The 27,463-nt window shown below is 43.8% G+C and overlaps 1 protein-coding gene across 5 annotated transcripts in view; it reads right to left on the bottom strand.

The window, feature by feature from the left end:
• LOC145353875 (receptor-type tyrosine-protein phosphatase T-like) overlaps positions 1 to 27,463 on the bottom strand; it is a 1,296,999-nt gene that overhangs the window by 96,015 nt on the left and 1,173,521 nt on the right. For all 5 annotated transcript variants that reach the window (XM_080204786.1, XM_080204787.1, XM_080204789.1 and 2 more), the window contains one exon: positions 5,191 to 5,278. In XM_080204786.1, coding sequence (XP_080060912.1) covers positions 5,191 to 5,278 — 88 coding nt within the window. The remainder of the gene's footprint in view (positions 1 to 5,190; positions 5,279 to 27,463) is intronic.

The raw sequence follows: 27,463 nt of genomic DNA, 5'->3' as shown, positions 1-27,463 counted from the left end.
TTCCCTCTTGTTGATTCCTTCACCACTGCCCAGCAGCTCTATCCTTTAGGATTCAACTAGCTTTGGTGCTAACGAGCCAGCCTGGATGATGGGCATTGAAGTCCCCCACCTAGAGCGTGTTCTGTGCCCTTGCCACCCTCAATGCTGCCTCCAAGTGGTGTTCAATGTTGAGAAGTACTGATTCAGCAGCTGAGGGAGAGTGGTCAGTGATAGTCAGCAGGAGGTTTCCTTGCCCATGTCTTACTTGAGATCTCTGGGGTTCAGAGTCAATGTTACAGGATCCCAGGTGAATTCCCTCCCAACCCCATATCATTGACATTAGGGTGGTGATGGTGGTGACCGGAACATTTTGTCCAAGGTATGATATCCTGGCTTTGTCAGGCTTTTGTTTGACTGGTCTGTGAGACAGCTCTCCCAATCTTGCCATAAGTCCAGATATTAGGAAGGAGAACTTTGCAAGGTCGACAGAGGCTGGGTTTGGCATTGTCATTTCTGGAGCCTATCAATGCTGGGTGTCCGGTTTCATTTTTTTTGTTGGCTTTGTAGCAGCTTAACACAACTGACTGGCTTGCCAAGATATTTCAGAAAGCATTTAAGAGTCAATCACAGTGCCATGGGTCTGTAGTCACCATACAGGCCACTCCAGGTAAGGACAGCGGATTTCCTTCCCTAAAAGACATCAGAAAACCAGATGACTTTTTATGACAATCGATAATGGTTTCATGGTCATGACTAATGAGACTAGCTTTTAATTCCGGATTTATTGAATTGAATTTAAATTCCAGTGACTGTTGTGGTGGGACTTAAATCCGTGTCCCCAGGGGAATAGTCTGGAGTACTGGTCTGAAGACATTACCAGTATATCATTGCCTCCCCCTATGTCATTGCTGCTGCTTGGAAAGCCCGGATTCAGAGAAAAGAATGGAGATGGAAATAGGGTGAATTATAGTTAAGTTAGGCACACAAAGAGAAATGAATAGAGGGAAATAAAGATTGAATGAGCAGAGAAAGAGAACAAAAAGAAAAGTATGAACAAGTATCTTCAATTTAAAACAATCTCAAAGAACAATTCAGGGGTGGGACTTCACAAATTCATTCTTCGCTATCTGGGACACCAAAGTTCAGTTCCATCTGAGGACTCTAAATAAGGTGTTAACAGATACTTGCAACATGAAATATCAACTGTGAATATCTGTGGTGTGATTCTTCTGTATTTATGGTACAAGCCCATTAATTTTTTGACAACCATGGGCACTTGGCAGTGAACTCCCACATTTGAGGCCGATGGTGGAATTAATTGTAAATTAACCAGTAGTTTGTAGCAATTTGCAACTCATGTCACAACCTTTCATCACCACAAGTTGCTAGAGATTTTAGATGCCAATAACGATGGGTGCTGTGACCTCACCATTATTTCTTCAGCAACTTCTGGACCATTATTTTCATATGAGCATTAACTTGTTTATAACAACTGGGTAAATTTAATATTTGTATTAAAATAAAATACACTGAACCCCTACAGTGCAAAAGGAGGCCATTCAGCCCACTGATTCTGCACCTACCCCAATCCCTCTCAGGCCCTGTTCCTATCACCCCACATATTTACCCTAATAAGCCCCCTGACACTAAGTCAATTAAGCACGGCCAATCAACCTAACCTGCACCTCTTTGGACTATGGGAGGAAACCGGAGCACCCGCTGGAAACCCACGCAAACATGGGGAGAATGTGCAAACTCCACACAAACAGTGACCCGAGGCCGGAATTGAACCCGGGTCAACTGTGAGGCGGCAGTGCTAACTGCTGTGCCACAGGAAAAGCATACGTCGGGCACTTATATATTAACTTCACTTGTGGTAAATTCTCCCGTTTAACTTGTTAGTTAGCCTGGTCTTTCAGAAAACAAAGACTATCCTACACTTAATTAACGTTTTTGGAACAAAACATCACAGTTATGCTTTTCAATTTGGATTTCATTTCTGGAAGTAATTTCCATTATTTGCAGACAAATTTTAGATGATGCCAGGCACAGAGTAATCAATCCTATGGTGCCACCTCCCAAGGTTCTCTCTAAATCAGACATCAGACAATCAATAAGCCTGCACAAAGTAAAAACTATTACAGGTCTGCTCTGGGGCTTGGTACAATGAAAGTATGTTTTCTAGTTCAGTTTTCAAAAGATGTTATGTGGACAAGTGATGAACTGGATAAAACTTACTAACATGGTGTGTTTTTTTGGTCCATTTAAATCAAACAAAATCAATATTTCCTGTTACTTTCTCCAGTTTTCACATAAACCTCAGGGCAACTTTTATTTATGTACAGTTAGGAAGAGATGAAAGTTACAGATAGGCTACCATTTTTTTATCAGTGCATAAATAGCAAAACTTGTGAGAATAATGGAGCACTTAACTCAGCCTGGTGCAGGATTTCAAGAATATTGCTGTCTTTGCTATACAACTTATAACAATAAACTGGAGGAGATTTGGAGCCCTCCTTAGAATATAGAATTACCACAGCGCAGAAGGACGCCATTCAGCCCAACAAGCCTGCAGCCCACCCAGGCCCTATTCATTCCCTTAACCCCACATATTTATGCTGCTAATCCCTCTGACACTAAGGGGCAATTTTGCATGGCCAATCCACCTAACCGTACATTTTTGGAGTGTGGGCAGAAACCAGAGCACCTGGAGGAAACCTATGCAGACGTGGGGAGAAGGCATAAACTCAACACAGGCAGTCACCTGAGGTCAGATTTGAACCTGGGTCCCTGGCGCTGTGAGGCAGTAACACTAACCACTGTGCTATTGTGCCGCCCCAATAAAACTGCTGATCCAGTGACTTATTGCCCTGTTCCTCTCACTATCGTTGTCACTGCCTTGTTCTCCCTGGACTTATTGTTGGTGGCTGTCCAATTCAAGTGGAAGGACTCCTTAATATGTAAATTTGGGGTCCAGCGCAATACATAGAAGTCTTCTTGCCATTTTAGGACAATATTGGATAGTATGTGCACTGTGTGCATTATCAGCTGACAATCCAGCTCAGAAGAACTGACAGCTTGGTTTTATGGTGTGTTTGTGAGACCAGGATGAAACTGGAGTGCTGATAAAAACTCCATCCAACCAACCTGGGATGTTCTTGCTTGAGGTTCCTCCCCATCTCTCCGTCCTGATATTTGATCCCCATAGAAGCATCCTCTGGATGGTAGATTAAGCCTGGCCACCCAATTTTGTTGGACTTTAACCTGGTGTTGTGAGACTTCTTACTGTGCTGACCCAGTCCAACGCCGGCATCGCCACACCATGTTGCTTAGTAACCTGGGACCATCTTTACATTGGAAAAGACTTTTGAGTTTGGTTTAAATGGACCCAAGGCAGCAGGAGCTTAGCAGTGAGAGAAGAAACATATCTTACAGCTCTTACAGAAGCAGATTCAGGATAATGGAGTAATGGGAAGGAAACAGATGCCTTAAACTAAAGAAAAGATTGTTCTAGAAACTAGATAGTTCTAGAAAACTAGTAAGATAGGTCCCAGGAAGACTGAAGTCAAGGAGTCAAAAGGAACTGGGATTTGAACAAGATGCTGTTCATTGGAATTTAAGTAAAAGGCAGAAAAAGTGCTCTGAGTCAAAAAGCCAACTGCAGTAACCAGATTTAAATTGGGGTACAAGATGTCAGAAGTAATCAAATGTTTGGTGACATCTTAATGAAGGAATAGTGTCCTATCGGTATGGCTGGGTACCTCAGAGATTGGATGGAAGCTTGAATGCATGTGGCATTCTGAAAGAGAAATACTGAAAGGATAGCTGGAAATCCTGGAAGTGGATCCTTGCTGAAAGCAGCCGAGGAAAGCATTCTTTGTAAGAAGATTCTAAGGTGTGTCTCTTCAAGAGTGGAATTTGAAAACACTCATGTTGAGGCTGGAGTCCAGTGAGGTCAGCTAGTTCATGGTATAATAATCATCTGGGGAGATTTAAGGAGAAATCCATTGGAGTTAGGTTGAGTGGCATCTGCCACTTGGTTTCAGAGTGGGGTGTGTCTGAACTACTGTGTATTTATTGAGAATATTATAATATAAAATATATTTTGTAAACTGTGCTATCCTTAAAATCTGTATACCTTTGTGAAGATAGAGGTGTTGTAAAGTAGCGTAGTGCCGTAGTCAAACTTTTCATGTTTAATAAACATATTTTTCCTGTTGTTGAAAGATAATTAGCAGTCCTGTGACTCTGTTCATCCATGTTTCCAAAAAATAAAGGACTAGTTACGCTCTTTAAGGGAGGGTTCCATTCTGGAACTTCCTGTCCAGTAGTATGAAACTTGAATAGTATGAAACTCGGGGAATAATGAATAGCATGGGTAGAGTGGATGTGGGGAAGATGTTTCCATTAGTAGGGGAGACTAGGATCCGAGGGCACAGCATCAGAATAAAGGGATGACCCTTTGGAACTGAACAAAGAACAAAGAAAATTACAGCACAGGAACAGACCCTTTGACCCTCCAAGCCTGCATCGACCATGCTGCCCGACTGAACTAAAACCCCCGAGATGAGGAAGAATTTCTTCAGTCAGAGGGTGGTGAATCTGTGAAATTCATTGCCACAGAAGATTGTGGTGGCCAAGTCACTGGGAGCAGTTAACACAGATAGATAGGTTCTTGATTGGGAAGGGGATCAAAGGTTATGGGCAAAAAGCGGGAGAATGGGGTTGAGGAACAGATCAGCCATGATTGGATGGCAGGGCAGACTCATCTGTCCGAAATGCCTAATTCTGCTCCTATATCTTGTGGACTTATAGCTGTAACATCAACTGGGAGAGTAACACTAGTGGCAGTCAGAGCCAGCAAGCTGCTCATTTACTGACTATAGCCTGCCAGGCAAACGATGATACAATTGTATACCCAACAGTTGTTCTCTGCCTGCTGGCTGTCCACCAAGAGAAATCTACCCCACTGTGTTCACACCATTGATTTGAAAGCATCACTATTACCATTTGCTCTCAGCATGAACTGATATGAACTATACTGGTTCCTCTTCTGGGGTCCGGTAGGTAAAACCAGACAGACTAACAGTTGGAAATACTCTGTAAACAGAGCACATTTGATTTTCATTGCTAATCATTATTTCACAGGTAAGCGGTGTTATAGACTGGACATTTATGAAATATAGCCATTCAGTAACAGCGTGCACTTACAAGCGATGATATTCCCATATCGGTTCTTGGAACGGTTTTCCTCCTTCTTGGCGGTGTCCCAAGCTGCCGACTGTCCTTCCGGCAAACTCTGAAAAGCAAGGAATGGTGGTTGTTTTGGAAGACTGCTTTTGATAAGTAAACTGCAGTTTGCATTGAATACAAAGAGTGGGCCCTGCACAAAATAGTTTCACAGGAACATGTCGGGTTTCTGTACTTACCCTCAGTACATTATTGGCAGCATCTCTGTGAATTCTGCAACAAACAGGTGCAATTGGAAAACAAATGCCGATTTGTGTATGAGGCACCAACTAAATTCTACATGTAACAAAGTGGAAAATGTACAACTGGAGTGAGCACAAATTGCCGTTTGACAGGGCACCCACGTCGAATGTCATCAGAGACCTTAGATGCATAGGCAACAACTTTTTCAGAATGATAGTTGACATGTTTGTATTTTAAATAATTTTACTTTATGAGAATCGAGGTTAAATATTATTCTATCATCCTGAAATTGAACTGGAGATATTAGTATATGAAAAAAGGAAAGGAGTGGTCCAGGAAAGACCTTGGAAGCAACCTGGCCAACAGTAAAACCTAATATCCTTCAATAGCTCCCTTAAGTACTCATCCAATTCTACTTTAATGGTGTACAATATCCATTGTGCTGGGCAGCCTATTCCACATATTTGCAACTCTCAATATGTAAAGTACTTGGAGCAAATTCCTTTGGGATTCAGCTGAGCTCCCATGATAAAAGAGGCTGGAAGTAGGAATTGCAAGCCTCCTGCTGCTTGGAAGGTAATTAATATCGGGGGTAGGATCAATGGGAGTGCACGTGAATTCCTGTGTTGAGTTATTACTTTACCCATTTTCAGAATGCAATGTTGGTCCATGAATTCCCCAGAGTGGCAATCACTTTGGAGGAACTGACATTCGCTGGAATTCCAAAACCCCTGTCTCCATTAACTTTCCTCACTCAGGTTGGGTGAGATTGGATCAACAAAGGAGTCTGGGGCTCTATCACCATGGTGTGAAAGGAGTACACAGCCCCTTTTTACAGCATCACTTGCTTGAAGGGACTGTTGAAAGGCAGAAGGGAAAAGAATGGGATGTTGGTGGGGAGGTTTCAGGTCAAATTGGATGGGAGAGTTGGAGTTGGGAGGGTTGTGCTTGGTTGGGAAGTGGGATGTATGCAGTTGGGGGTGGGGGGGGGAGGTGTCGGGGTTGGGGTGGTATCTTGTGTGGCCAGATTTCTCTGGCCTTTCATGCACTGCTGCCACTGCCAGTGAGAATCTGGTGCTCAGCTAAATCTTACTGCAGAGGGACTGGAGAATTCCCCAAATGCAAGGAAGGGGAGCCAGGGAGCTATGGCCCATTTATCGGAAAGTAACAAGTGAGATTGGGGATGAAATTTTTCTGATTCCGTCCACGGGAATCGTAGTGGGTGGGGCTGCGCCGGGCCACGCACAGGTCTGTTGACCTTAGGTGGGGATTTCAGGCCCTGGGGCGCGGTGTATCAGGCTCTCGAGAAGGGAACGGAGGGGGGGTTGATGCAAATTTCCTAGACCCTGAAGAATGAGATTTAAAAATAAAATTCTTATTGACCTCTTACATAAAGGTCAAAGGGGACATGGGTGCAAGTGAACATTGGGCACCATTGCATTGGCAGGCTAACGTTGGGGAGGGTCATGTGGGCATTTACCTGCTCAATTCTAATCAGGTGCCCTTTTCTGAGTGAGAGATAATCAGTTCTAGAGATCACCAGCAGCTTCAGTTCTGAGGCAATTAATCCAAATTTCCTCTTCTAAGGCCGTGTTATGCCAGGATACAGCAATCCAGTTTGACTTATTTGCTTGCAAGAGGGTTTAACTCTTCCAAATTTGAGGCTTTATCGACAATAAACAATTTTCGTATCAAATTAATATTTCTTTTTCTTTCGTTGAGTTTTTGCAGAATAAGAGAGCCAGTTGCCATCGTTACCATTTCATTGCACTAAAGATGAATTGGCCAGAATTCACCGGCTGTTCACGCCCTGCTGCCAATGCCAGTGAAAATGGACAATTTGGCATTCAGCTAAATCTCAGTTCACTGCAGCAGGACCAGAGAATCACGCCGGTGTGAATGGCCAAAGAACTCCAGCCTATGATCCTCAGCAAACAAAGGGCAATGTTATTTTGGACTCGAGCTATTTACGGCACCTACTTTCACTTTTGTTATTCGCATCACAAGAATACACAATATTTAAGGTGGTGGTATTCACGGATACTTCTGAGCTTGAAATGGGCTATACCTTGAGATACTGTACTTGGCTGATGATAATAAAGAAGACTAACACGCTGTAATGTCCAGGGACAAAGATACATTTTAAGACATGGGGGAATGGAATATTTTAAAAAGGCAAAAATCTGAAGTGTTATTTATCGGATGATTGCTTTCTGAAAGGGATGGATTTAATGGTCTGTAAAATTGTGAGGAATATTGAGGAGTTCTATATTTCTCAGCACTCAAATGTCTGGAGGCCGCTTTCTGGAAAACCTGATCCTTTTCCCCCTACCTCCCATTTCTGAAATATCCCTTCAAAATTAATTTTTTCTCACCTGCCTTTAGTCCCTCTATTTCTTTCCCTTTTTCCCTCAGCCCTTATCCTTTTCTTCAAAAAAAATCACAAGTTAGAATAAGGATAATTGAATAATGATAAATTGGAAGCTATTTAGTGTTTCGCAGTCAGTTACAAGGAACATGGCAGTGTCAGTTCACCATAAAATCAAACTAATTCCAATACAAGAATGAAAGATCAGAATTGGACTCAAGAGTATTCCACTCTGAGTTCAGTATGTGGAACACAAATGCATCCATGGAATAGATACATTTGTCCATTGGGTAATAGATGAAACACAATTACAAACTCCAAAGATGGATTGGAGCTTCAATCTGGTACGGAGCAGGTATAGCTAATGTGAACTCTGCATGTTTATCAATGAGTGTGGTATTTAAGCTGTTTAACCAGCACCTTGACTTGGATTCAAGCTGACAAATTCTGACCCCTGCGAATTGGAGACAGACCATGGTTGCAGAGCTTTTGAGGAGCACTAAGTAGCGAAATATGTCTCAGCTGCCAGGTATCCACACAATTTATGTACAACTGTAAATTCCCACTTTGTTCTTTAAAGCAATTATGCTTCAACTTCACCATCTCCAAAGAAGAGTATAGCACAGGAACAGGCCCTTTGGCCCTCCAAACTTGCATCGATCACGTTGTCTTACCTAGACCAATCACCATCATCTCTCTATTCCCCGTCTGTTCATGTGCCTATCCTGGTAAGTCTTAGATGTCACTAATGTGCCTGCCTCAACCACCTCATTTGGTACTGCATTCCAGGCCCCCTCCACTCTCTGTGTAAACAACTTCCCCGACACATCTCTACTGAGCCTTTCCCCCCTTACCTTGAACTTGCGCCCCCTTGTAATTGTCATTTCTGCCCTGGGAAAAAGCTTCCCAACTATCTATGCCCCTCATAATTTTATAAACTTCTATCAGGTCGTCCCTCAGCCTCTGTCAAACCTCTTCTGGACTTTATCCAAAGCCTCCATGTCCTCCTGGTGATGTGGTGATCGGCATTGGACACAGTATTCCAAAGGTGGCCAAACTAACATGTTATATAACAGTAAAGCTGTCCCATATATCCTGTCAACAGTCCCGATGCACTTGGGATGGATGTAGAATCTGGGAATGTGAAGGAGATTCTATTTTTGGACTGATCCTGCTGTGTTGAAACTTGCTGATCAGCTTATGCAAAGATGCGTGACATAATTCATCACAAAAATACTGGCTTTTGACGGTCTAAATCTGTCCAATTTAAGCTCTGATGTTGCGTCAGGCTGTTCGAAACATAAGTTGCACTCTGGTGAAATACTGAACATATATTTCTCAGTGGCTAAATACTATCATCCAAAAGAGACACTAGCTAGGTGCATCGGCCATACTAAATTCTCCCTCAGGGTACCCAAACAGGCACCGGAGTGTAGCGACTAGGGGATTTTCACAGCAATCTAATTGCAATGTTAATGTAAGCCTACTTGTGACATTAAAAAACAAACTTTAAACTTTAAAGCTTTAAACTGTAGTTGACAACATCAATGTGTTAAATGGTCATGAATTCATTGACCCAAGTGTGAGAAAAACTAGAAACTCAGTAAATATATGGGGCAGGATTTTTCGGCATTTTCCGGGATCTTGTGGTCCTGCTGAATACGACCCCCACCCCCATGGTGGGATGGGCAAGCCACACAACATGCCGCAGACATCAGTGGGACTGGAAGACCCCTCCAGTGGTCAATGATGAGCCGTGGTGAAAGCTTTTTGAAGTTTATTCATTAGTCACAAATAGGCTTACATTAGCACTGTAATGAAGTTACTGTGAAAATCCCCTAGTCGCCACACTCTGGTGTCTGTCAGGTTACACTGAGGGAGAATTCAGCATGGCCAATGCACCTGACTGGTACATCTCTTGAATTGTGGGAAGCAACCGGAGGAAACCCATGCAGACACGGGGAGAACATGCAGACTCTGCACAGATACTGGCCCAAGCCAGGAATCAAACTCAGGTCCCTGGTGCTGTGAGGCAGCAGTGCTAACCACAGTGCCACCACTGCTGGAAAATACATCTCAGGAAGGGGAAAGTAGAGGATGGAGGGATGGAAGCATGGAAAATCCTGCCATACATATTACAAATTAGCTCCTGACACAGAACTGTGGGTGATGAGGTACAGATTTGGTTAGCATGTGTCACATGATTTCCAAGCCGTTGAAATTACTGCACGGAGATATACTTTTTTTCATACATTTCAGCACTTTATTCCCAATCAAAAAAGACAATTAAGTCCAATCATGGGTCCCACATGAGGGACAAACAAGATCCAAACTGACAGGATGAGGCATTGCGCCCCCTCCCGGGTTTCACCTTAGTCAAAAGGTCAAGATGGCTTTAAAAAATTGCATCAGGTGAAGCCTTGGTTTAACCTACCCTGGCTACCCTGCTCGCTTACTCTACCCAGGGAAAACCACGATCGCAGGCGTTAGCACACCCCAAGTGTAATGGGCCAGTCACGTCCCCTGCTGGATCATGGTTTCACCCCTGCCAGGTAAGTATAGTTGTACGTTAGGACTTGAGGAACATGAACATCCTGCTCCATTTTTAACCCAAACGGACAAACTCAAGTGAAGAGCTTAAGCGAGGCGGGGTATTTTTTGTAGGCAGGGCTTTTCACCAGGCCATTTGAACTTCTTGCAAGCCTCAACCTGAGGCAGTAGGTATTGTCTGTAACATTGTACATCACCACTATTGTCTGTAACATTGCACATCACCTCCTGAGTATCAGAGATAAGGGTATTTTAACATCATCAGCTTGAAAGTGGTAAAACAATAGAGAGATTAATTGGTACATTCTGTAATTCTGCTTAAGTCAGTGTGGTTTGGAGATTTAGTGCAATGTTGTTGTGGCCCAATTTCTGACTCATGCTCTGCTTTGAGCCTGGCTGGGAGTGCAGATTGCCACATTTATGCTTGAAAGAATAATGTCAAACGCTGGAACTCAGACAAAAACAGAAAACCCTGGACATATAAGCAAGGAAGGTGCATGTTTCAGGAAAGAAAGATAACCTGAACCCGAATACCATTCCAGCTCAAAGGCCAGTGTTCAGGTAATGGGGGAAGTTCCAGCATTCCCTGCCCTCCGACTGATTAAAAAGACACTTCATCCCCAGAATGCAAAGTGTGGAGTCTTACCTTTAACCCTCAGATTAATTTAACAAAGCTTTTCCAATGGACTGTGACAACATTGATTGAATAAATGACCTTAATTAGAATTGAATTGATGGAGCTCACTGTAATAATGCATGTTGAAAGAAAGAATAAGCAAAAGCTAAGTATTATCACTATGACAACAAAAAAACTGCACTGAAAGCATCCCTTCAAGTGCAAAGTAGTGTGTTCTATTCTGCTGAAATATGACAGATATAAACTCATAAAAAGGAAAGCTATCTAAAAGATTGCTATATCTGTCAATGATCATTTAAAATTCCATTTTTATTGTTTCTTTCAAATCTGTACATTTATTGATGTGATGGAACTACTTTTGCAACATTCTCTAGCAGCATCTCACACTCATTTTTTCATGATATATAAATCTCATTGTAACATTGTCAAGGTAACCTATTTGTTCTCAAAAGATACTGGCTGCGATTTTCCCATCCTGCTGTGCTAATTTTTTTTAGCGCAGTGGGCCGGGAGAATCCCACGGAGGCCGATTCGTGGGGTTGCGCGAGCATTCGCACCCTGCTTGCGTCTCCCAGCAATGGATTTCCGGTGCGTCTCTGTTCCGTGACAGAGATGCACATACCATTTAAACGGTCATTTCAATTTTGTTTGCATGTTATTAGTGGGTACCTGGACTGGTCATGTACAAATCTGTCCATCTGCACTGACATTTAGGCCCCAGGTAGGGAGGGAGAGGGGTGTCAGTGTAAAGGACAGGTGAATATCTTCCTCTGAGGCCTCTTGCTGCTGGTGGGTTGGTCAATACAGGGTGCCTGGGCAAGAGGGACTCTTCCCCTATTACCTGGCAGCTTTCCCACATGGAGTGGCCATCAGCGGTTGATGGTAGAATGCCAGCAGTTGTAGGATAAAGACAATAAGTGGCCACTTAAAGCATTAATTGGTCTTTGGGCAGGAAAGCTGCTTTGACCCTTTTGACCCTGGAGCTAATTCAGAGGAGCTGAGAAGGCAACAGGCTCTCCAACCCTAAGCCTTCTGACTCCAATATACATCCCTCTCTGCCACTCAGCCCCATTATGTGGTGGGGATGGAAGGGTGCATTACATTCCAATTGCGTCCATCTGTGCACATTAAGGAGAATGAGAAGACTTTGGAGAAGGTGCAGAAAAGATCTACAAGAATGTCTAAAGGAATGAGAGACTTCAGTCATAGGTATAGAGAGGCTGGGCTGTTCTCCTTGGAGAAGAGAATGTTGAGACGGGATTTGTTCGAGGGGTGTTCACAATCAGGTTAAGTAGGGAGAAACTTCCCATTGGTGGGAAGGATCGAGAAGAAGATATCGATTTAACATGATTGGCAAAAGAACCAAGGGTGACATGAGGAAAAATTTTACCCAGCAAGTGGTAAGGCTTTGGGAGGCACCGGCTGGAACCTTGCTGCCATTTACATTGGTGGGTTCTTATGGTCCCACCTATGGCACATGAAGTTACTGTGAAATTCCCCTAGTTGCCACAATCCAGTGCCTGTTTGGGTTAGTGCACCTGACCAACATGTCTTTCCAAATGTGGGAGGAGACTGGAGCACCTGGAGGAAATCCACACAGACACGGGGAGAACATGCAGACTCCACACAGACAGTGACCCAAGCCAGGAATCAAACCCAGGTCCCTGGAGCTGTGAAGCAGCAGTGCTAACCACCGTGCCAGCATGCTGCCCATCAAGTGGCATGTCACCTCCTGCCGCCGTGAAACATGCCACGGAGAGGGAGTAAAATCCCACCCACTGTCTTTATTGCATTATTTTACGGGATGTGAGTGTCCCAACTAAGGCCAGCATTCCTCGCGCATCCCTAATTGCCCTTGAGAAGGTTTTACTGAGCCATTTTCTTGGGATTCTTTTGGCTTGATCTTTCCATGGTGTGACAGTATGGTCAAGGCAGATTCAATTATGGCTTTCCTCAGGGAAGTGGATGACGACCTGGAAAGAAAAGAATGGCAGAAAAGAGTTGCGTGGAAAAGGCAGCAGAGAGGGCTAACTGAGCTGCATTTGCAGGAGCCACCACAAATACAATGGGCTGTGTGACCTTCTTGGTTGTAAGCATTCTACGATTGGATGATTCTCAGTTGACCTCTGTGGCAGTCACATATAAGGTCACTCTTGTGGCAGGGAAATCTTAAAGGAGAGGTTCAGGTATGGAAAAAACGAGAGGGCAATAACACGCTCAAGGATTTTGGAGAGGAAAGGGTGGTTGGTGATGGGATGATGGTGTACAAAGGGGCTATTAAAAATAGAGTTATTAAAATAGCTTAGAGAAGCATATCATTAAATATTCAGCCATTAGTACCTCCAATAGTAATTTCCAAGCTAATGTCTATACTCCACTGCACATGACCTGCATCATATATTTCCATGCATTTGAAAAAACAAATTAAAAATTATTCTATTGCAGAGCACTAGCCTCAAAGGAGTGAACTACCTGCATACAATATTACCAATTTAACTGCTGGGTGTCCCTTAACAGCAACTGGTCTCAAAGCATATTAGTGTGTCAGTTTCCTCAGGTGACATACCTGAGTGCCCAATCCAGCACAATCCTTTGCAGATACAAATGATATAATGTAATATAAGTGTCTTCCTTGAATTGACCCTTTCCCGGCAAAGGTGTCGAGATATATGCTGTACTGCAATGTCAGCAGGCCATTAGATATTACAGTATTCCTTGCGCAAAAATTCAGATCATTGCCTTGCAAGCGGCAGGGCTATAAAGGAGTAGAAATGTAGGAAAGTCATTGAAGTGTGGAGGACAGAAACTGCTAGTCTAGCTTTGACTTCAATACCAAGCGTTTTAGGTTATTTTTGTCACCTCAGTATTTTAGACTGCAGGAGCATAAACTGGCAACAACTTCAAAGTACTAATGGGCTTGATTTAATTTTAAGGCCTCTTCGTTAGCTGACAAGATCTGAAGAAGGCAATTACAGAAATGTGCTTGCTTGTCAGAATAAATGAGAGCATAATTAGTACACATTAATCATAGAAGTACCTCATCCTATTAAAGAATTCTATTAGTTAGAAGTGCTGCATTTTATCGAAACACAGAAAATATGTCCTCTTAGCACTTCAGGGAATATTATATTGCTGCCTATATTAAAGTCAATTACCATATTCTGACCACACAATATGGTGTTTATTATCCTAACCTAATCTTGCAACTCCTGTTAAGCAGCTTTGGATATCTAACAAAAATAGTTGTTTGCAACACAAGTAATATATACTCATTAAAAGCAACAGTCCAAAGTAGGACTTAAGTTGGGGATAAAATGAAATAGGCTCGTCATCTGAGCCTTTATTTGGTTGAATAGTTCACTAATTTGATGCTTAATGGCCAGAACTCTCACGCTGGCGGGATTCTCTGGCCTCGCCTGCACTGCATCTCCTGTTGTACATTTCTAGGCAGCTTGGAGTTGCTTCAATGAAAAATCCCATTGACGATGGCTGGATCAGAAGAACGTCCGCCAGTGAAAGGCACGTCACCTCTTGTCACCAAGAAAGAGGGGAGGCCAGAGAATGTCACCCTTTTCAACTTGAACAACCTATTGCTATGCAAGTGAAATAAATGTTTTCATTAATGTCACCTATTAATTTAACCAGAAGTACAAAAAGTAAATCCTAAGATTATTTTCCTTTAGTGGGGATTTGATCGAACGCAAATTGGCTGCTGCATCTGACTACGTAACTGTTGTATGTTACTATTATATAGCGAGGTGAGAGTGACAGCCCTTGACGTCAAGGCCGCATTCAACCAAGTGTGGCATCAAGGAGCCATAGCCAAATCAATGGGTATCAGGGTGCAAACTCTCCGCTGTTTGAAGTCATACCTGGTACATAGGAAGATGGTTGTGGTTGTGGAGAGTCAGTTATCTCAGCTCCAGGACATCTCTGCAGGAGTCCCTCAGGATAGTGTCCTAGGCCCAACAGTCTTCAGCTGCTTCATCAATGACTTTCCCTCCATCATAAAGTCAGAAGTAGGGATGATTGCACAATGCTCAGCACCGTTCACAACTCCTCAGATACTGAAGCAGTCCATGTTCGAATGCAACAAGTTCTGGACAATATCCAGGCTTGGGCTGACAAGTGATAAATAATATTTGTGCCACACAAATGCCAGGCAATAACTATCACCAATAAGACAAACTCTAACCACCGCTCCTTAACATTGAATGGTGTAACCATCACTGAATCCCCCACTGTCAACATCCTTGGGATTACCATTGACCAGAAACTCAACTGGACTCAGCACATAAACACAGTGACTACAAGAGCAGGTCAGAAGCTAGGAAAACTGTGGCGAGTAAATCACCTCCTGACTCCCCAGAGCCTATCCACCATCTACAAGGCACAAGTTACGAGTGTGATGGAATACTCTCCACTTGCCTGGATGGGTGCAGCTCCAACAACGCTCAAGAAGCTTGACACCATCCAGGACAAAGCAGCCCACTTGATTGGCATCACATCCACAAACATCCACTCCCTCCACCATTGACGCTCAGTAGCAACAGGCTGTATTATCTACAAGATGCAATGAAGCAATTCGCCAAAGATCCTGAGACAGCACCTTCCAAACCTGCGACCACTTCCATCCAGAAGGACAAGAGCAGCAGATACATGGGAAAACCACCACCTGCAAGTTCCCTCCAAGCCACTCACCATCCTGACTTAGAAATATATCACCCTTCCCTCGCAGTTGCTGAGTCACAATCCTGGAATTCCCTCTCTAATGGCATTATGGGTCAAGCCAAGGCCATGGACTGCAGCGATTCAAGAAGGCAACTCACCACCACCTTCCCAAGGGCAACTAGGGATAGGCAATAAATGCTGGCCAGCCAGTGATGCCCAGGTCCCACGAATGAATGCTGCACTGAGAAAGACAAACTCAACTGTAGGCAGCCACTGGATAAAAGCAAATTACTGCAGATGCTGGAATTTGAAACCAAAAGAGAAAATACTGGAAAATCGCAGCAGATGTGGCAGCATCTGTAAGGAGAGAAAAGAGCTGACGTTTTGAGCCCAGATGATCTTTTGTCCAAGGCTTTGACAGTCTTGTTCCTCCCTTAGCCGTGTTTCAGTAATTGCTATAACATCCCCGTCAAATGCATAACCTTCATTTACTATTACACCAGTCCAATTTGTCAGGGTTGAATTTCCTAACTGCTCCCAAATATGCCTGCAATGCCATGTTTCCCAATTCTGTTGTGTCGAGCCACTGTGCACTTGAACACAATGTGAACATGAGGCAATCTCTCAAATTGCCTGAAGATCAACTGAAGGGCTCCAAAAAAGAGTGCCGTGATGAGAAGTTAAGGACTGAAGAGCAAATGAAATATCAAAAGAAAACCATCATTGTGATCCATCTATCGTGTACTATACTCAGGCTAACGTATGTAGGTGGCCATTATTAAACTAACTTCCCAACAGAAAGGGCAGCAGAGAGGAGAATTCCTTGCAATAGTGACTACTCCAAAAATAACATTGGCAATGATATGGTTTGAGGCATGATAGGGTACTATATAAATGCAAGTACTTTCTTTACCATTAATTTTAAGCTTGTTCAGGTCACAAAGAGCTATCCTCTGTTTGACTGGAGGGCGATTTTCGCTGAGACTGGGACATATTTTAATTACTTCTTTAAATCGTTTATCTTTTAATCATAACAGATCCGCTCACTTAAAAAAAATGAAATCAGAATATGACACAATTATACCGAGTTGCATTACGGTTCAATAAATTATTTTAATAGAGAAACTTAAGTAAATTAATTGGAAGTTCGCCTAATTTGACTTCAGTCAGGGACAGTTTCCTTCCGTCATTTTAGCTTTTAGTTCTGGTGCTTGATCACTTATAATCCACAGTTTAATTTCTTAGAAATTATAAGAAAAGATTACATTTCTGACTCATTCTTTGCTCTGATGTTGATTATTGTCAGAGCGGCAAATCACTGCATCCGGCTTCTTTTTAAACGTCTGTGTCACAGAAATTTCTTTTAACTGATATAATTGTAGGAAGCTTGAGGACAAGAATAGGAAGGGCACAATTCATATTAACATATTAATATCCACATTTCATAACCACATATTATTAAACCTCTATATTTGTAGCTATTTTGAAATTTTCTCGCATCTCATCCAAAACAAAGATCATAGAATCCCGACAGTGCAGAAAGAGGCCATTTGGCCCATTGGGTCTGCACTGGGCACAATCCCACCCAGACCCTAATCCCATAACCCTATATATTTATCCTGCTAATACCCCTGATAATGGAGGAAATTTAGCATGGCCAATTAATCTAACCCACACATCTTTGGACTGTGGGAGGAACCTGGCACACCCGGAGGAAACCCACGCAGACACGGGGAGGTATGGGCAGATCTTGGAAATCTGAAAATGCATCAAGAGCATGTGGATGTTTCACAAGTAATTTAGGTAATGATGGATCATGCTGTACAATCATATCGACTAAAAATGTACTGCGAACCTTCAGAGAAGAGCTGAGGTAATTTACTGACCATGTTGGGGGGGGGTATTTTTTTCCAATTTTCCAATGTGGACTGCCTTGGCTTGAGACAATTCACATCTCTTTAACCTGTGATTATCCCTCTTTCCACTCACACTGTCTGTATCTGCAAAGACCTGGTGACCTGTAATGACTCACAATCCAACCATTCTTCACATTCCAATCGGTAATTATCTTGCAATTGTGTCTTTTGTCTATATATGCCGTGCTCGTGAACCTACCTCTCCACTTATCTAACAAAGGAGCAACACTCTGGTTCCAAATAAATCTGTTGGACTTTAACCTGGTTTTGTGAGACTTCTTATTGTGACAACCCTAGTCCAACGCCGGCATCTCCACATTATTTCTTAGATGTACTTTCTCAAGGGCAATTAGGAAGAACGCAATAAATCTTAATGTGCCACTATTAGCACCCTTTATAGCCATGAACACCACCATTTACAACCCCCTTGTCTTTTTGTCTATCACATCTTTGTCAATCTCTTCTATCTCCACCAACTTCTGGTTTACTATCCAGGTCTGACCCCACCCCTGCATCCGCACCCCCTCTCCTCACCAGAGCACTATAAATCTCATCTTATTTTCAATTGTCTTCAGTTCTGACAAGGGGTCATCTAGACTCGAAACATTGGCTTTATTCTCTCTCTACAGACCTGCTGAGATCTTTCAACATTTTCTGTTTTTGCTTCAGATTCCAGCATCCGCAGTAATTTGCTTTTATCGGGGCAGTAAATGTTGGCCTAGCCCCCACGAGCCAGGGATGCCAACATCTCCTGAAAGAATTGAAAAAAAGCATGACGGAACCTATTTCTTTTAGTGCCTTTTGCATCTGGAAGATTAAGCTTTGGAATGTTCCTGTAATGCTGTGGTGGGTTGGGAAATGGTAGGATTTGGCAAGACAGATCTGGCTAGATGTGATGAAGTTGCCATCCTGTTCTCAATGGACATGAGTACCCCAGTGGATGCCAAAGCAATTGTTAAGAATTCACAACACTGATCTCCTACTCTCCTGTGATGACTAAAATTCCAGTTTAAAATATTTTAAGTTTTGTCGAGACTAGAGTATCAAAATACTGTTTAGAGCAAAGACTTTCACAAAAAGGTTATATCTAATTCATAACAAAGAAGACTTGTATTCGTAGAGAATTTTGAACATACTGAGTTTCTCAAGGTGCTACACAGGAACATGAACAAATAATATTGATGCTGAGTCACACCAGGAGATATTAGGGCAGAAAACCTACAGTTTGATCAAAGACGTACATACTAAAGGAGAAAAGAGAGTCCAAAGACATGCAGGTTAGGTTGATTGCTAAATTGTCCCTTAGTGTCAGGGTGAATGCTTGGGGTAACAGGGAAAGGGCCTGGGTATGATTGTTGTTGGTGCAGATTCAATGGAACGGCATGGTGGCACAATGGTTAGCACTGCTGCTTCACAACACCAGGGACCCAGGTTCAATTCCAGCCTCAGGTCATAGTGTGTGTGGAGTTTGCACTTTCTCAACGTGTTTGTGTGGCTTTCCTCCGCATGCTCTGTTTTCCTCCCACAGTCTGAAGATGTGTGGGTTAAGTTGATTGGTCATGCTAAATTGACCCTAGTGTCAGAGGGATTAGTAGACTAAACTTGTGGGGTTACGAGATTGCGGTAGGTACAGACTCAATGGGCTGAATAGTCCCCTTTTAGGGTGGCACAGTCGCACAGTGGTTAGCACTGCTGCTTCACAGCACCAGGGACCTGGGTTAGATTTCCAGCTTGGCTCACTGTCTGTATGGAGTTTGTACGTTCTCCCTGTGTCTGCGTGGGTTTCCTCTGGATGCTCTGGTTTCCTCCCCCATTCTGAAAGACGTGCTGGTTAGGTGCATTGACCCGAACAGGCACCGGACTGTGGCGACTAGGGAATTTCACAGTAGCTTCACTAATGTAAGCCTTACTTGTGAAATAAACTTTATACTTTTTCTGTACTGTAGGAATTCTATGATTTTCTATGACAGAATGAATGGCCTCCTCCTGCATTGTAGGGATTCTATGAGGTAGCAAGTAGAGAGATTTAGGGAGGGAATTCCAGAGCTTAGAGTCTTGGCAGCTGAAGGCACAGGAGTTCATAATGGAGTAATTAAAACAAAGGAATGTTAAGAGGCCAGCAGATTAGGAGGATGAGTGCAGTTATCCTGGAGCTTGTAGGGCTGGGAGAAATTACAGAGATAGATGTTTCAGAGGCTAGGGAGGGGCTTGAACACAAGGAGGAGTCGCATTGCAGCAACTCGTGGGCATGGCTTAACGTGCCCAAAATCCTGCAGCTCCGATCGGTGCCTCCAACTGTGCACGCGCAGAAAATAAAGGTAGAATGCGGCTCCCCTGCCACATTGCTCCCAGGCTGGGTAATGTCTCCCCTTGGCCCCGACAGACATTGCCCCACCTCCACAACATTACTGACATCCTTAGTCCCACCCCCCCCCAACCACAAAGGCTGATTGGGAGCCCCCTCCCCCTTCCCCGTCACTGATCTCAGCAGAACACCAACCCCCCCCTCCCCTCCGATCTCAGGCAGAGTGGTAGCGGACCCCCCCCCCCCATTCCACCCCACTGATCTCAGGCAGAGCGGCAGCTGACCCCCCTCTCACTCCCGCTGATCTCAGAGAGTGGCAGCAGAACCCCCCCCCCCCCCCCCCCCCCCACTGATCTCAGGCAGAGTGGCAGCGGACCCCCCTCTCACTCCCGCTGATCTCAGAGAGTGGCAGCAGAACCCCCTTCCCCCCCCCCACTGACGTCAGGCAGAGTGGCAGCGGACCCCCCATTCCACCCCCACCCCCCCACTGATCTCAGGCAAAGTGGAAGCAGATCCCACCTTCCCCCTGACCGATCTCAAGCAGAGAGGTGCCAGTCACTCGGCACCCACTTCCACTAGAGCACCTGAATTGGACCTTTGTGGAGTACATCTGTTTCATGCCGATTCTGGATGGGCGAACGAGGTGGTAAAGGGGGCAGTGCCATTAAGGTTGGGTATGCAGCCCATTAAGTCAATTTAAATGCATGCAAATACAAATGCATTTAAATAGTCATCACGCCCATTTTGGGTGCGGTCCTGATCATGGCCATTTTCAGGCCATGGTAAAGGGGGAACTGGCATGGAGGCGGGCGCAGATTGTGCTACATGCCTCAGACCCGACTGTGCCAAGTTCTCACGCCTGAAAATGGGTATAACACGATGGCAAAATTGGGCCCACAAACTCTGCACAGTGACCCAGGCTGGGAATTGAACCCAGGTCCCTGGCACTGAGAAACAGCCATGCTAACCACTGTGCCAGCCTAATAAGCTGCTGATGTGTTACCATTCATTTACCCAAAGGTGAATTTGATCCCTTTTATTCTGACCAGTTAAATATATTTGGTAGGTTGTGTGCATTAAGGAATGGGCCTACACGGATTAATCAAATGGACAGCTCAGGATGGGCAATATTTGCTGACTTTGCAAGTGACATGCATCCCAAGGAGAATTTCTTTTTAAAAGTTGCCAATTTGAATTGTGGGTATGAGTTGCAGAGTTGACTGATTTAAGTTTATTTTCATTTATATGTTAAACTGCGATAGTAAGTGATTCCTCAAGTTCATTGTCACAAAAGAAACACTTCAATAGAAGCAGATCTTTAAAATAAGAACCAAATGATAATGTGGGGATTTGTCTTCTTCCATTTTGAAGGGAATGGGTATTAAAGGATAAATTCACTAATCCTGCTCCTTCAGCAGGGAGTTGAGCTCAAAGGGAGAACGAGTTGAAGAATCCGTGTTGTAGAGCTGCAGTCCAATCTTTGACCTGACTCGGGAGCCTAGGAAAACTGGGATGGCGAATTAATGCTCATGTTTAGTGCATATAAATCAGACAATATGGATTTGAGTGATATCATGAATATTTTAGTCAGCTGCCTGTAAACTTTAATACAACTACGACTGGGAAAGGAAAGATAAGAAGGTGGTTCGGCATTGTCATTGCTGAGTGACTGACCTCTTTGGGAGAGATTGAAGTTATTTGTTTTGGTATTGGATGAGATGTATGAGATCTACGTGATGAAAAGGCACGCTTCATCTCTTAAAGGAAACACCCGGCCTATCTGTCATTTTCTATTTTTGTCTTTCTCGGTGGATTGAATCTTTAAAGGAAAAAGCACAGTGGTTTACATACATTTGTAACACAATTTGCAGGAGAACTTTTTTTTCGATATAATGAATTTGTTGACACAATTCAGCATATATGTACAGAGGTTTAACTTGCTTCATGATCAAGCTTGTTCCAGCGGGAGGAAGGACACGTTGAGTATGCACACACACACACAAGCTATCCTTCCTTCTCCGGGGTATGCATTGCTCGGGTCACTTGTGTTACAGTGGCCAGCTGAGTCATACCCTGTGCATCCCCTGTTCCTTAGTTTCCTACTGCATATACCTCACTGAAGGGGAATTGTCTTCTTCAATGAAATCAAATGTTCTTATCACCTTGGCACAGAAGGAGAGCTGCACTTCATTTCTCTCATGCTGTGTATGTGCGTCTCATTAAGAAAGCAAAGAAGAGAAAAGAACAAAAAGCAATACAGGAATAGGCCCTTCAGTCCACTAAGCCTGCGCCGAAACACTGTTTCCATCCCTTTGTTCACCTTGAACATTGCTAACGTGCCTGCTTCCACCATCTCAACTGGCAGTGCATTCCAGGCACCCACCACCCTCTGTGTGAAAAACTTTCTCCCCTAAACGTCTCCCCTAAATTTACCACCTCTCACCTTAAACCTGTGCCCTCTTGTAGTTCACCCTTCCACCCTGGGAAAAAGCCTCTGTTTAACCACCCTCTCTATGCCTCTCATAATTGTGTAACATTGAATCCATAGAATCCCTGCAGTGCAGAAGGAGGGCCGTTCGGCCAATCGAATCTGCACCGACTACATGCTCACCCAGGCCCTATCTCCATAACCCCATGCATTTACCCTGTTAGTCCCCCTGACATAAGGGGAAATTTGGCATGGCCAATCCACCTAACCTGCACATCTTTGGACTGTGAGAGTAAACCGGAGCACCCAGAGGAAACCCACGCAGATATGGGGAGAAAGTGCAAACTCCACACAGACAGTGACTTAAGCCTGGAATCGAACCCGGATCCCTGGTGTGTGAGGCAGGGTTGTGGGCAAGGTTGCTTTGTCCTGAATGGTGCTGAGCTTCTTTGTTGTTGGTTGGAGCCACACTTCAATCAGGTCGCTCCTCAGCCTCTGTTTTTCCAGTGAAATCAATCCAAGTTTATCCAAACTCTCATCACACATAAAACCCTCCAGGCCTCCAGACCAGGCAACATTCAGGTGAACCTTTTTTGGCACCCTCTCAAAACCATCCACGTCCTTCTGATAGTGTGGCAACCAGAACTGCACACAATATTCCAAATGCAGCTTAACTAAAGTTTGATACAGCTGTAACATAATTTGCCAACTTTTATACTCGATGCCCTGGCCGATGAAGGCAAGCATGCTGTATGCCTTCTTGACCACCTTATCCACCTGCGTTATCACTTTCAGGGATCTGTGGACCTGTATGCCCAGATCCCAATCAAGATAGAGATTTTCCAATGACCCAGGAAATAAATGTGAAGGTCCCTACTGTGATAAAGCATACGGAGCAAAAATTCTCAGGTTCAACTTCTGGTGGGCATCGAGTTAGCTGATTTCTGCAGTTGGAACACAATCAGATCCTATTCCCCTGAGTGAGGAGGGTTTAGTTAATGATCTCTACCCATTGTTGGAAACACAGATAGACTTTGGAAACAAACAGAACTGCACTTTATTAAGAGGCATGCTACCTGGCCAAATGTTCGTTGTCATTCTTTGTTCAAGTTCTAACACAAAGAATGAGGAATGTCTTAATTTATTTCTTCATGGAATGTAGCAAGGCCCATTCCTAATTGTCCTTGTGAAGATGATGGTGAGCCAGCCTTTTATACCACTTCAGTCCAGATGGTGTACGCCCACAGTGGTGTAGAGGGAGCTTCAGGATTTTGATCCAGTGACCATGAAGAAACAACAACGTAAGTTCCAAGACAGGATAGTGAGTGGGGGGAGACCTTGTAGCTGGTAACGGCTCCATGCTGCCCCTATTCTTCTCGGTGGGAATGGCCATGAAAGGATGGAAGTTGTATGGGGTTGGGAAGGTGCTGCCAAAGGAGCCTTGGTAAATTGCTGCAGTGCATCTTGTAGATTGTACAAACTGAAGCCACTTGTTCACTGGTGGTGGAGAGAAAGAATGGTGAAAGCGGTGAGTGGGATATTAATTAAGCAGATTGCTTTGTTCTGGATGGTCCAAGCTTGGTGTCATTGTTGGAGGAAAGTGGACAGTGTTTCATCATTCTCTTGACTTACATCTTCCAGATGGTGGACATGCTTTGGGGAGTCAGGGAGTCAGCTTTCCACTGCAGAATTACAATATCTGACCCACTCTTGTAATTACATTCTTTACGTTGCTGGTTTAGTTAACTTTCTGGATTAATGATGACCACTGGGGTGTTTCAATGATGGTGGGTGATTCAGTGATGAACCATTGGACATCAAGTGAGGACGGTTAGATTCTCTCTTCTTGGAGACGGTCATTTCCTGGCACTTGTGTGGCACTGAATTAACTTGCCACTTATCAGTCTTGCTACTCGAGGGCATGGACTGTTTCGTCATCTGATGAGATACGAATGATACTGAATATTGTGATATTATGGACGATTATCACCACTTCTAATCTTATGGTGGATGTCAGGTCTTTGGTGAAGCAGCTGAAATGTTTGGGCCTAGGGCACTGCCCTGAGGAAGTCTGACAGCAGTGCTCTGGGATTAAGGTGATTGGTCTCTAACAACCACAACTACCTTTATGTGTGCTTGTTTAGTTAGTGGAGAGCTCCTATTGGCTTCAGTTTTACTATGGCCCCTTGATGCCACTCTGCATCAAACACCATGTCAAGGCAGTCACTCCTACTTCACTTCTAGGATTCAGGTCTTTAGTTCATATTTGGCCAAAGCTTCACCTCCTAACTCCCCGAAGCCTATCCACATCTACAAAGCATAAGTGAGGAGTGTGAGGGAATGCTCTTCACTTGCCTGGATGAGTGTGGCCCCAACCTACAATGCTTAAGAAGTTCAGCACAATTTAGGACAAAACAACCTTGCCCATATGCCATGAAAGAATAAAGAAAAAGGTCTGTGTGGCAGCTCTCCCAAATATGGAAGAAGGCCTCACATGATATGAGCAGTACAGCTTCGACTGGGCTAGGTGTCTCTTCATCACCTCAACTGCCTACATCAATACCAGTGGTCCAGCTTTATTCTCATTGAGTTTTGCTCACAGTTTGACACAACCTATTGGCTTGCTAGACTATTTCATAGCACAGCCAAAGGTCAACCACATTGCTGCAGACTGGGTAAAGTCAACAGGTTTAAAGGTTATTTATTAGGCACAAGTAGGCTTACATTAACACTGCAATGAAGTGACTGAAAATCCCCTCGTCGCCACATTCTGGCGCCCGTTCCAGTACACTGAGGGAGAATTTAGCATGACCAATGCACCCAGCTTGCGCATGTTGTGGAGTGTGGGAGGAAATTGGACCACCCAGAGGAAACCCACACAGACACAGGGAGAACATGCAGACTCCACACAGACAGTGACCCAGCCAGGAATCGAACCTGGGTTCCTGGCGCTGTGAGGCAGCAATGCTAACCACTATGCCACCGTGCCGCCTTTAAACAAACCAGATGAGTCGTATTTTTCAGCAATCCAATGGTCTCAGTAATTATCACCAGCTCATTTGTTTCAGAGTTACTTGGTCAAATATAGAGTCCACCAGCTGTCATGGTGGAACTCATATCTCTGGATCAGTAACTTTAGCAACATGTTACTGTTCACCGCAACTGGCAGTGGTAAAATTACTTCAGGAGCTCATGATTAGCCTCCTCAATATGCATCTTTCATACACTGCATGTTCAGAGATTTTTTTTGTCCCAAAGGAGTCATTTGAAATGAGAATGATAGATAAGTTTTGGTACTTTCATCAACTGTAACCTAAGACAGAGAGCTACTTTACAACGACAAGCCTATCATGTAAGAACAGAATACAATCACAATAATTTAGAATCACTTTTGGATTGTGTAAAGTGTACATATAAAGTCATTATCTGTGTCACCCTGCTTTATTTTCAAGAGATAATATTGAAGAGAATAAAGAAAGGATCACTGTTACTGAGCCGAATCTAAGTTGCTGCGTAGCAACAGTTTCTGTTGCTATGCAGGGTCACACATAAAAACCAATACTCAAAATGTTTGACAGCGTTTTCTCTGGTGTGCAATTTTAGTTTGAAGCCACAGAGGAAAATTGCTCACAGCTATCAGACAATACTGATTCTTAGAACTGGGGATGTTATTCAGTCAAATGAAGAAAAAAAAATGCAGAATCTGGCTATTGTTTCATTAAAACCTTGTGACAGGGAGAGACATTTTGTCTTGTTCTTAAAGTCAACGTAATTCCTCATTATCAATGATTGGGACTATAACATTTAACATGGGCAGCCAAAAACAGAATCAAAGGATTGATTCTTTTGTCAACGATTGGTACGCCTAGCCGAAAATGAAGACTATGAAACACTAAAGGATGACCAAATCAGAGAAAGAATCATTAGTGGTGTTTTAGAGGAGAATTTCTCAGACTGCTTACAATCGCGGGAAGATTTAAGTTGAAACAAAAGTTGTACAACTGTCCAGAGAGGCCAAAGACCGAAGGCAGAGTAATAAAGTTTTTGTCAGAGATGTGAAGAAAATTTCCCAGGGAAGCCTGATTAAATTGTTCAATTTGTGGGTCGTAAAACTTCAAATTTAGCAAGGCAGCATTCAGGGAAATTCTTGAAAAGGCGGCAACTGCCATTTTCCAACGTCCCCACTGGTGGTGGGAAGAATGCACCGCCCGAATTGTGCAATCCCATGGTGGTGGCAAGTTAGGTCATTTTAAAGTGATCTGTTACTACAGGATACCTGTACTTATCAGGTAGGAGAAACCTGTAAATGGAACCTCCATCCAAGGAATTCAAGACCTCAGCTACCAGGAAAATACCTTCTGAGGAGAAATAAAGGGAAGGAATACCAGGAGTGGAGTACCGACATGGGCATAAATGGGCATCTGGCCAAATTAAAGCTAGACACAGGGGTTGGATTTCAGCAGTCACACCAGATCTATTCCCTTGTCACTGACTCTATCCCTCCCTGTGGCTAATGCTTGAGCTCAAACCAGTCTGATCTCAACTTTGGTTTCATATTTGACCATGAGTTTCTGACCACATATTCGCACCATCACCAAGACCACTTACTTCTCATCTCTGGTACATCACCCAGTTTTGCTCCTGTCTCAGCTGATCTACTGCCGAAACCATCTTTCCTGCCTTTGCTGCCTTTAGACTTGACTCTTCCAGTCACTTCTGGCTGCCCTCCCACATTCCAACTCCCATATACTTGAGCTCATTTAAAACACTGCTGCTCACGTCCTAACTTGCACCAGGTTCCTTTCACCTCTCACTGACCTACACTGGCTCCCGCACAAGAAAGGTCTTGATTTAAAAATTTGGAGCTTTGTTTTCAATTTCCTCCATGGCCTGCCCCCTCCCTATTGCTGTAATCTCCGCCTGTCTCACAGCCCTCTGAAATATCTATGCTCCGTTAATTCTGGCCTCTTTAGCATCTCCTGATCTTAACTGCTCCATCATTGGTGGTCATGCTTTCAGTGGCCAGGATCCCAAAGCTCTGGAGTCCCCTGCCTACTCCTCACCTCTCCAGCCCACTTCTCTCCTTGAAACCTATCTCTGTGGTTAAACTTTTGTGCATCTGACATTGCTGGGCGAAATCTTCTGGCCATTCACTCCGGCTGGATTTTCCGGTCCT

This window comes from Carcharhinus amblyrhynchos, chromosome 16, assembly GCF_965287045.1.
Source record: "Carcharhinus amblyrhynchos chromosome 16, sCarAmb.v2.hapA, whole genome shotgun sequence".
Lineage (NCBI taxonomy): Eukaryota > Metazoa > Chordata > Chondrichthyes > Carcharhiniformes > Carcharhinidae > Carcharhinus > Carcharhinus amblyrhynchos.
Note: the sequence above shows the minus strand (reverse complement) of the source record. Positions and strands in the feature narration are given on the sequence as shown.